An 11,588-nucleotide genomic window follows, 5' to 3' on the forward strand; every position below is an offset into this window, starting at 1 on the left:
CAGGTTCCGAGAACTCTTATACAAGTCGCAGTTTCATCCAAATCGGGCAAAAAATCCGCTTTTAACGGGACTAAGACCCTAAATTGGATGATCGGTCTATGTGCAACCTATATCTAAATATAATCCGATCTGGACCATATGCTGGTCGAATGACAGGAGGCTTAATACAAGTCACTGCGTCAAATTGCAGCCAAATCGGGTAATAATTGCGACTTTTATGGGCTTAAGACCCTTAATCGGCAGATCGGTCTATGTGGCAGCTATATCTGAATAAAGACCGATCCGAACCATATTTGAGTAGGATATCGACAGTCTTTAATCACTTCAGTGAAATCGGGTAATAATTGCGGTTTTTATGGGCTTAGGACCCTTAATCGGCAGATCGGTCTATATGGCAGTTATATCTAAATATAGTCCGATCTGAGCCATATTTATGTCGGATGTCGAGAGGCTTAAAAAATCTCACTGTTTAAAATTTCAGCGAAATCGGGTAATAAATAAAGTATTTATGACCTTAAGACCCTAAATCGGCAAATCGGTCTATATGGCAGCAATATCCAAATATTGCCCGATCTGGGCCATATTTAGGTGTGATGACGGAAGGCTTAAAACAAGTCACTATTTTAAGTTTCAGCGAAATCGGGTTATAAATGCAGCTTTTATTGTCTCAAGACCGTTAATCGGCAGATCGCTCTAGATGGCAGCTATATCTGAATATAAACCGATTTGAACCATAATTAAGTCTCATATTGGGAGACTTTAATCAACTCACTATTTCAAATTTCATCGAAATCGGATAATAATTGCGGCTTTTATAGGCTAAAGACCCTCAATCGGCAGATCGGTCTAAATGGCAGATATATCAAAATATTATCCAATTTGGACCATATTTAGGTGTTACGACGAAAGGCTTAAAACAGCTCACTGTTTTAAATTTCACCGAAATCGGATAAAAATTACGGCTTTTATGGACTTAAAACCCTAGATTAACAGATCGGTCCATATGACAGCTATATCTTAATATAGTCCGATCTTAACCATATATGAGTCGGACATTTGGAGGCTTAAAGCAACTCACTGTTTCTAATTTCATCGAAATCGGATAATAAACGCGCCTGTTACGGTCTTAAGACCCTAAACCGACATATCGGTCTATATGGCAGCTATATGTAAATATGGACCGATATGGGCCATATTCGGGTTAAGGCCCCTAGTACAACTTCCAGCTCAAAATTTCAGCGAAATCGGTTAAAAAAATGCGGCTTTTGCGGGCTCAAAACCTAAAATTGCCAGATCGGTCTATATGGCAGCTATATCCAAATATAGTCCGATATTGGCCCAGATTTCAATTCGAGATATTCGTCTATATAGCAGCTATATCCAAATCTGGACCGATTTGGGCCAAGTTTCAGAAAAATATCGAAGAGCCTAACACAACTCACTGTCCCAAATTTCGGCAAAATCGGACAATAAATGCGCCTTTTATGGCTCAAAAAACTTAAATCGAGAGATCGGTCTATATGGCAGTTATATCCAAATTTGGCCCGATCTGAGCCAAATTAAAGAAGGATGTTAAAGGACCCAACACAACTCACTGTCCCAAATTTCGGCAAAATCGGACAATAAATGCGCCTTTTATGGCCCAAAAACCTTAAATCGAGAGATCGGTCTATATAGCAGCTATATCCAAATCTGGACCAATCTGGCCCAAATTGAAGAAGGATGTCGAAGGATCTAACACAACTCACTATTCAAATTTCAGCAAAATCCGATAATAAATGTGGCTTTTATGGGCCTAAGACCCTAAATCGGCGGATCGTTCTATATGGCAGCTATATCCAAATCTGGACCGATCTGAGCCAAATTAAAGATGGAAGTTGAAGGTCCGAACATAACTCACTGTCCCAAGTTTCAGCAACATCTTTATGGGCCTAAGACCCTAAATCGGTGGACGGTCTATATGGGGGCTATACCAAGATATAGTCCGATATAGCCCATCTTCGAACTTAACCTGCTTATGGACAAAAAAAGAATCTGCGCAAAGTTTCAGCTCAATATCTCCATTTTTAAAGACTCTAGCGTGATTTCAACAGAAAGACGGACAGACGGACGGACATGGCTAGATCGTCTTAGATTTTTACGCTGATCAAGAATATATATATTTATATGGTCGGATATCGATATTTCGATGTGTTGCAAACGGAATGACAAAATGAATATACCCCCATCCTTCGGTGGTGAGTATAAAAATACGAGTTTCTGGAAAATTTCTACTCAATATCTCAATTTTTAATGACTGTAGCGTGATTACAACTGACGGACACACGGACGGACAGACACACAAACATCGTTAAATAGAATTTTTCGAAGATCCGATTTGTACATACTATGTAGGGTCGGAAATCGATATTTCGATGTGTTGCAAACGGAATGACAAAATGAATATACCCCCAATCCCATGGTTGTTGGTATAAAAACAAGTAAAAACGCTTTAAGTTAGGTCCGCCATCACAGATATATATTTTATCCAAACTTTGTCGAAATCATGGCCCAGGAGTCTGACCCTCGAGAGATCGGTGGCAGTTATACGACAATATGGTACTCTTCACAGATGTCGAGGACAAACAACAAAACTCACTGTCCCCAATTTGAGAGTAATTGATAAATGAATGCGCCTTTTATAGGCTTCAGATCTTAAATCGGGCGATCGGCCAAAACCAGATATTGTCCGATCTGGACCATACTGGGAACCGATGTCGAAGGGTAGAACATAGAGCTGGCAAACTATCTATAATCGCAATATTCGATATCGATATCGTTAATTTCCCCTCACCAATATTTCAAACGAAAATCAGAAGTAACAAATAAAAGCGTGCTAAGTTCGGCTGGACCGAATCTTATATACCCTCCATCATGGATCGCATTTGTCGAGTTCTTCTCCCGGTATCTCTTTTTGCGCAAACAAAGGATAAAAGAAAAGTTTTGCTATGCTATTGGGGCTATATGAAGTTTTGATCCGATTCGGCCCATAAATTAATTGAATGTTGGAGACCATAGTAAAAGCCATTGTGTAAAATTTCAGCCAATTCGAATAAGAATTGCGCCCTTTAGAGGCTCAAGAAGTAAAATGGGGAGATCGGTATATAGGGGAGCTGTATCGGGCTATAGACCGATTCATACCATATTCGACACCTATGTTGAAGGTCATGGGCAAAGCCATTATACAAAATTTCAGTCTAATCGGATAATAATTGCACGCTGTAGAGGCTCAAGAATTCAAGATCCCAAATCGGTTTATATGGCAGCTGTAACAGGATATGAACCGATTAGAACCATATATGGCACAATAGTTGGAAGTCATAACAAAACAGGTCATGCAAAATTTCAGCCAAATCAGATAAGAATTGCGTCCTCTAGTGGCTCAAGAAGTCAAGATCCAAGATCGGCTTATATGGCAGCTATATCAGATTATGAACCGAGTTTAACCATTTTTGGCACAGTTGTTGGAAGTCATAAGAAAACACGTCATGCTAAACTTCAGCCAAATCGGATAAGAATTGAGTCCTCTAGTGGCTCAAGAAATCAAGACCCAAGATCAGTTTATATGGCAGCTATATCAAAACATGGACCGATGTGGCCCATTTACAATCCCAACTGACCTGCCCTAATAAAAAGTATTTGTGCAAAATTTCAAGCGGCTAGCTTTACTCCTTCGAAAGTTAGCGTGCTTTCGACAGACGGACAAATATGGCCAGATCGTCTTAAAATTGTACGGCTATCAAGAATGTATATATTTTGTCGCACCTTAATTCAATATTTCGACATATTTCTAATGGAATGACAAAATGAAACACCTTTAATTATGGATCTTGATCGTCTTGACATTCTGAGTCGATCTAACCATGTCCGTCCTTCTGACGAAATCACCATATCGGTCGAACGAATGATGCTATCAGTTTGAAATTTTGCACCGATACTTCTTATTAATATAGGGTCATATCGGATCCGATGTGCATATAGCCCCATATAAAACGATCCACTGTCATTTCTTAAGCCCCTAGAACCCCCAATTCCGTTTGATCCGAATCGGACTATAAACAGATATAGCCCCCATATAAACCAATCCCCAGAATTGACTTCTAGAGCCCCTAGAAGCCTCAAATTTCATCAGATTTAGAGTCACAATGGTAACGTTATCGATTTGGTAAAATTGTGTTAGGTCATCTCGTTCGGAACATGTGAATTTGCCTATCTCCTATTTATGACAACCTACCTATCTGACGTAGGCATTAATTGGCAAAACTTTCGTTATCAATTTTGGGGGTATATGAAAACAGTTGCCTTTTTAAATGTCACGATTAGGCAGCATGATAGGCATTTTTTTATAGCAATTAAAATAAGAATTCACGAAAATAGCTACATCGTCACATGTCACATATAATCGATTACAATTTTAATTGCTATAAACAAATGTGAAACATTTAATGACGAGGATAATAAGTCGAGATAATCGCCATCAAAACATTTTGAAAATGATTTTTATATTCACCAACCACCATAGTAGGTGTGTATATAAAGTTTGTCATTTCGTTTGCAACACATTCTGTTTGTAACACCTCGAAATATGCGTCCCAGACCCCATAAAGTATATATATTCTTGATCGTCATGTCATTTTAAGTCGGTCTAGCCATGTCCGTCCGTCTGTCTGTCGAAAGCACGCTAACTTTCGAAGGAGTAAAGCTAGCCGCCTAAAATTTTGCGCAAGTACTTTTTATTAGTTTAGGTCGGTTGGTATTGTAAATGGGACAAATCGGTCCATGTTTTGATATAGCTGCCATATAAACCGATCTTGGGTCTTGACTTCTTGAGCCCCTAGAGGGCGCAATTCTCATCCGATTTGACTGAAATTTTGCACGTGGTATTTTTGCATCACTTTCAACATCTGCGCTAGGTATGGTTTAAATCGGTCCATGTTTGGATATAGCTGCCGTATAAACCGATCTTGGGTCTTGATTTCTTGAGCCTCTAGGGGGCGCAATTCTCGTCAAATTTAACTGAAATTTTGGACGTAGTATTTTGGTATCACTTCCAACAACTGTGCTAAGTTTGATTCATATCGGTCTATAACCTGATATAGCTGCCATATAAACCGATCTTGGATCTTGACTTCTTGAGCCACTACATGCCGCAGTTATTATCTGATTTGGCTGAAATTTTGCATGACGTGTTTCGATATGACTTCCAAAAACTGAGTTAATTGTGGTTGAAATCGGTCCATACCTTACATTGCTGTTATATAAACCGATCTGGGGTCTTGACTTCTTGAGCCTCTAGAGGGCGCAATTCCCTCCCAATTTGGCTGAAATTTTGCATGACTTGTTTCATTATGACTTCCAACCACTGTGCTAAGCATGGTTAAAATCGGTCTATAACCTGATATAGCTGGCCTTTAAACCGATCTGGGATCTTGATTTTTGAGCCACCATAGGGCGGAATTCTTATCCGATTTGGCTGAAATTTTGCATGAGGTGTTCAAAGAATGGTTCAAATCGGTCTTCAATCTAATATAGCTGTCATATAAACCGATCATGGGTCTTGACTTCTAGAGCCTCCAGTGTGCGGAATTCTTATCCGATTTGGCTGACATATTTTTTGTTTTGTTTTGTTGACTTTCAACAACTGTGCTTAGTATGGTTAAAATCTATCTATAACCTGAAATAGCTGCCATATAAACCTGTCTTGGATCTTGACTTCTTGAGCCTCTAGAGGACGCCATTCTTTTCCGATTTCACTGAAATTTAGCTTGACATGTTTGGTTATGACTTCCAAAAACTGTGCTAAGTATGGTTAAAATCGGTCTATAACCTGATATAGCTGCCATATAAACCGATCTTGGATCTTGAGGCACCAGAGGGCGGAATTCTTATCCGATTTGGCTGAAATTTTGCATGACGTGTTTTGTTATGACTTCCAACAACTGTGCTAAGTATGGTTGAAATCAGTTCATAATCTGATATAGCTGTCATATAAACCGATCTGAGATCTTGACTTCTTGAGCCTCTTGTACAACGGCTTCTCCCATGACCTTCATCATATATGTCCAACATGGTCTGAATCGGTTTATAGCCGGATACAGCTCCCATAAAAACCAATCGCCCGATTTTACTTCTTGAGCCCCTAAAAGGCGCAATTCTTACTCGAATTGGATGAAATTTTACACAATGGCTTCTACTATGTTCTCCAATGCTATATTAAGTTATGGTCCTATTCGGACCATGCTATCACTTGCCGCACCGATTTTGCATAAGAGAGCCCCATTCCTATACCTTCGCCGTCTCACGACACGGATCTTCGCATAAGACTTTCACCGTCCTATTGACGGTTTCGTTATTTAACTCTAAGTTAAAAATATATAAACATTGAATTCGGAGACCAGGCCTGACGGATGCAAAACAAGAAATGATATCCGGCCTAAAAGTCGCCGCTTTTTCCCGCTGGGTTATTTATTGTGGCTGTGTGGTAGCAATTTGTTGTGTTCTATCACTCGTCTGCTACAGTGTCTGCATGAATGTTGTCTAACCTGCTGCTTGATATGCCGCTTGATCTAGAGGTTCTCTCTTGTAACGCTGAACCTCACGCTCTAGATCATGTAAATCTTCCTTAAGGCTTCTGGGCGGTGGATCTTTATCCTCAAGATGATGATTTCGATAGTCTCCACGATAACAGCCCAAAAGGTATTGCCTAGACAGCATGTAGTTATGTCTTCGCACTGGTAGGATCTTTGTCCCCTAATGGAGGTGGTCCACATGAGAACTGAGAAGACAGGCCGTCGCAGGGCGGTATTCTGACAGATCTGAAAATTATTCCACTGCGTGTCACAAAGCTGTCGAGACCACATTGGCGCTGCATAACTTACCACAGACCGGCCAATTGCTTTTTACGTGGTCAACAAGGTTTATTTATCTGCACCCCAAGTGCTGCGGACAAGGGACTTAAGGACCTTGTTTTGACTTTATCGCAAATTGCTGTGGCATGTGGGGAGAATGTGTAAGAGCTGTCAAATGTGACGCCAATTTTTTTTGGGACACTTGATGGTCGCAATCATGCGTATTTGTATAGAACAATGTGGCTGATATTTTCAGATTTCTTGCAGCGAAATATAAGGCAAGTTCGCCCAACCTATTGCAGATGTCAAAAATGGGTGTGGGGCCTGATGCCATGATCGTACAATCATCCGATACGATTTCTATGCCGTCTGGAGGGGATGGAATGGAGGGTAGGTAGAGGTTGAACAGTGCTGGAGATATCACCCCACCTTGGGGAACTCCCTATTTCACTCTACGATGCTTCGACTTCTTATCCCTAAATTACACAAAAATGACCACACAGATAATTCGCGACCCAGAGTTTCAAGCCTGGCTGGAGGGACGTGCTGGCGATGTCCTCAAATAATTTGGCATGGCTGACCGTGTCGAATGCCTTCGATAGGTCCAGGCCACGAGTACCGTCCTATCACATGGCCTGGGCTGATTGAACCCACTGCAAATGTGTGCGGTGATGGCATGCAAAGCTATTGTTGTGCTATGCAGTCTTCGAAATCCATGTTCATGCTCGGCGAATGGAAATTCTCCTACGAGGCTCGGGAGAAGTAATGCCTCAAGCGTCTTTGCCATTGGTGAGAGAAGGGAGATCGGTCTGTAGGACTACCCCAAACTCGGGTCCTTTCCAGGCTTCAGTAGCGGGATCTCTCTGCCCATTTTCCAGACATCAGGAACTATAAGAGTGTTCAAAGACAGGTTGAGGACAGTTGTAAGGTACTCAACTCCAGATGAATCCAGGTTCTTCAACATCAATGTGGAGATTCTGTCTGGGCCCAACGCCTTAGATAATTTGGCGCCACGGATGACATTCGTAACTTCGCCCACGGTAAATTGTGATGGCTCTTCATCGGCTCGGAGACCGCGAATACGGCGAATGGCTCTCCTCCTTTCTTCAGTAATCTCTTGGGGTATTTTTGTCAATTTAAAACTCATTTTCTCTAAGAAAAAACATATCAAATTATTTATTTTGTATATAAAAATTGAATATAAACTTCAAACATAAGATTTTGCTTAAGTACATACAAATGAGTTAATATTCAAAAATTATAAATAAATATATAGTGGTCATCAAAAAATAGAAATACCACATAGAAACACAAAAGAAGAAAACATACATATATGATATAAATAAATGTGGAGGACAATATTTCAGCAAAGTTAGTGTGACAATGGTTAATGCATTAAAAAAAATTCCAAACTCTTATAAAAAAAGAGCCTAAGTGTAATTTGTAAAAAAAAACTCATTTCCTTTAGCTTTAACTTTCGGCCTTCTCGATGAGCTTGTAGCGCTCTGCAGCCTGTAGACATTCCAAAGCCACCTGTCTGGCTTTGGCACGGCTATCATCGGGCAACTGGGAGAGGCCACTTAACAATTCCATGATGTCAGTCTCGAAAAGTTGTCGGGCAACATCTTCGCCCGAGTTTATCATATTCAAGATTACAACGGTGCCACGATGTTGTACATCGGGACTGGGATTGGCAATGAGAATGTGCAAGATTTCCAGCCAAGACTTGACTTGCAATATTTTGTTAACACACTTCTTGGAGACCGAAGTTAGAATGGCCAGCGAACCAGCACAGGCTTTTACCGTTTCCTCGTCCTCTTCTTCGCACAGCAAAGCCATAAATTTGACACGATCGTTTTCACCCTCAAACTTCTGCACCACCGTATCGGATAATACCATGTTACACAGGCACTGGGCAGAGGCGCGGGTTAGCAGCAAATGATTCTCCATTAAATAGAACTCGATTTTCGTTAGGCCCTGCTCCTCGACTATCCTTTGGCGTACACTTTCATTCATGGCCGCCAAATTGGTGAGAGCCATAAGGGATTCGAAGTTCTCCAAAGCGCTGCAATCCTGATGCAATAAATTCAACAAAGGCCTTATGACATCCAAACTGCGTTGACCAGCAAAGGCCACCTCGGGGTTGATGGTAATACCAATGCGAGCCAAAGCTTGGCTGCCATGACGTTTGCCCTTCTCAGTGCCTTCCAAGGCTAATTTGAGCAGACATTTAACACCACCATCCTGGACAACCTTACCACGCAGCTCCTGAAGGCCACAAACAGCGTTGAGCACCCTAGCAATTAGCTCCTTGGAGTTATCACTTTCCGTTTTCGACAAGGCCACTAAGGCGGTGGTAATACCCTCATTGGCCAGCACCGTTATGCGTTTCTGCACGAAATCCGGATCATCCAATTCATGTTCCTCGGGTATATGCATTTTGGCGAATTTGGCCAATTCTATCATTTCCGGCACCACTTCCTGTTTTTCATAGGCATTACACAAATTGACAAAGGTGGTGACCACACCATACAAACAAGACTGATCTCCGGTGCGGGCCAAATCAATGAGGGCATGAATAGCGGGTTTGTGGTCGATAAGCTTCTCTTTGACCTCAGCATCCAGGGTCAAGTAGGCCAGACCATCGGCGGCCCATTTGCGAATGTCCTTGTCTTTGCCTGGCTTGATGAGGAAACGTCGGCAGGCTTCGGCCAACTTAAGGGTGGCACCATCAGCAAAGGGTCGTATAGCGGCATCTTCACCGCCATAGCTGCCAATTTTGCAAAGACCCACCAGGGCACGCACACGAATGCCATCATCCTTGGAGTGATAGAGTTTCTTGAGTATATCAACACCACCAGAGCACAGGGCCTTGGCCTTATCCTTCTTGGAGGCAGCAGCATAGATGCATTCGCAGGCCACTTTCTGCTGCAGCAGATCATCAGTGGTGGCCATGGCCAAAATCATTTGCAAAATACCTAAAAACAAACGCAACATTTTTAAAAACAGTCCTAAAACCAATGACTATAGGCATTGACATACCTTCTCGGCCCACAATTTGATTGCCCACATCCAGTGGTCCCAACAGCAATGAAGTAATGGCCACTGTCACCCTCACCTTGGATTCCAAGTCTGGTGACAACAGCTTGTCCTTGATGTATTCATCAATTTGCTCCATAAACTTCTCCTTAAGCTGGTCATAGTACATGTTCTCGAATATGCGAGCCAAACACACTGAAGCAATGGTACGCGAGGATGATGTAATATCCATAGAGCTTTCATATTTGTATTCCTCCAACTCAGAGCAAACATCCAACAAACGGAAAAGACCTCTCAGTTCCACCAAACGCTCTGCCCACTCCAAGGCCGTGTAGTGCACGTTTCTTGTCAGCAATTCAATGACGGCATCACGAGCCGGACCAGAAATGGTTCGATCGGTAATACTGTACAGCAGGCAGGAGAGTAGGGTATCGATTTCTTTGTAATTTTCCTTTACCAGTTCCTTGTTGGGTTTGCTTTCTGGCTTTATGTCCATGCCCGAAAGGGAATTTATTATGGTCTGCAAACAATACTGGGCAGCTGACACACGTTCCTCATGCTTATGGTCAAGCACACGCATAAACCAGGGAACTCCCAATTCTGTTAACACTGCCTTGGTGCGCTGATTAGAACGATTGCACAATTCGGCCACAACTCTCACAAAACTCACATAGATCTCAAGATCCTTTTCTATCTTTGTAATGGAGGCAATCTTGGTAAAGCATCCAGCTTTGTAAAGTAAATCGGCACCCACTTCTTCCTTGGCCAAAACCAATAGATTATTGGCAGCCGTGCGTCTCTTTTCGATAGGTGTTGCAACATCGAAAGCCAATTCCATCATTTGCTGTACCTTGGTTGTGGTTCGAGCATTTTCCGCTGCCTTTTCCTGAACAATCAAATGTAGTCTCTTCAACATAGGCTGCACCGATTGATTGCCTGGATCGGCTTTGAACAGATCGGTGGCATCCTTATAGGCTTCGCCGAACTTTTCCAGACCCTCATAGGCCTGGGCACGCCTAAACAAAGCCTTGGGATCCTTGGGTGCCAGCTTCAGCGATTCATTGCAATCTTCCAAAGCCAACTGCCATTTGGATTCCTTCAGATAGGCCGCTGCTCTGTTTTTGTAAAAAATTGGCAATTCCTTGTGTTTGTCTCCCTTTTTAATGGCTTTTGTGTAGAATTGCACTGCCTCCTCCCATTTGCCATCTTTGAAAGCCTGATTGCCTTTATCTTTGTAGGTTAGGGCCTCCGCCCCAGTATCATCTGTTGCATTAGAGCTAGTCATTTTTTCTGTAGTTGAACAATCTGCCAAAATTTTTACTAATTTTTCTAAACAATTTAAAAAATATCCAGATTAACTAAAAAGTTCGACTTTATGAGTCACTTATTTATGTGTTATTACCAAATGTTTGTAAGGTTTGTTGCTTTTATAGCCTTTTCAGTTTTCTCAAAAATTTTTGGCCGAATTTTCTCGATCCCCCACGATCTCTTTAGAATATTTTCCGTTCCGTTGTCGTATTACGTCTCTCTCCCTGATAGAAATGAAAATGAATTTTCCTGCATCACCATTCACGTTTCTTTGCGGCAGCTTTTTTTTACAAAAACTTGCATGTGCGAGAGAATTTCTTCAAAAAGTCTATTTTTAAACAATTTCAGATGTTT

General features: G+C 41.6%; 1 protein-coding gene across 1 annotated transcript; it reads right to left on the reverse strand.

Annotated features, from left to right (window-relative positions):
* Nucleotides 1-8,108: 8,108 nt before the first annotated feature.
* LOC106088266 (protein unc-45 homolog B) lies at nt 8,109-11,588 on the reverse strand. The gene is made up of 3 exons (XM_013253691.2): nt 11,329-11,588; nt 9,930-11,255; nt 8,109-9,865 (listed from the first exon to the last, which is right to left on the reverse strand). Exons 2-3 carry the CDS (start codon nt 11,209-11,211, stop codon nt 8,358-8,360), a joined length of 2,790 nt encoding a protein of 929 aa, XP_013109145.2. The 5' UTR covers nt 11,212-11,255; nt 11,329-11,588; the 3' UTR covers nt 8,109-8,357.

This window comes from Stomoxys calcitrans, chromosome 2 (assembly GCF_963082655.1).
Source record: "Stomoxys calcitrans chromosome 2, idStoCalc2.1, whole genome shotgun sequence".
In the NCBI taxonomy this organism is placed as follows: Eukaryota; Metazoa; Arthropoda; class Insecta; order Diptera; family Muscidae; genus Stomoxys; species Stomoxys calcitrans.

Excerpts from the sequence above, each read along its gene's own strand:
- LOC106088266 (XM_013253691.2), bottom strand. The coding sequence starts at position 11,211 with ATGACTAGCTCTAATGCAACAGATGATACTGGGGCGGAGGCCCTAACC. Across the intron at positions 9,866-9,929 it reads TCAAATTGTGGGCCGAGAAG|GTATTTTGCAAATGATTTTG; the intron begins GTATGTCAATGC and ends GTTTGTTTTTAG.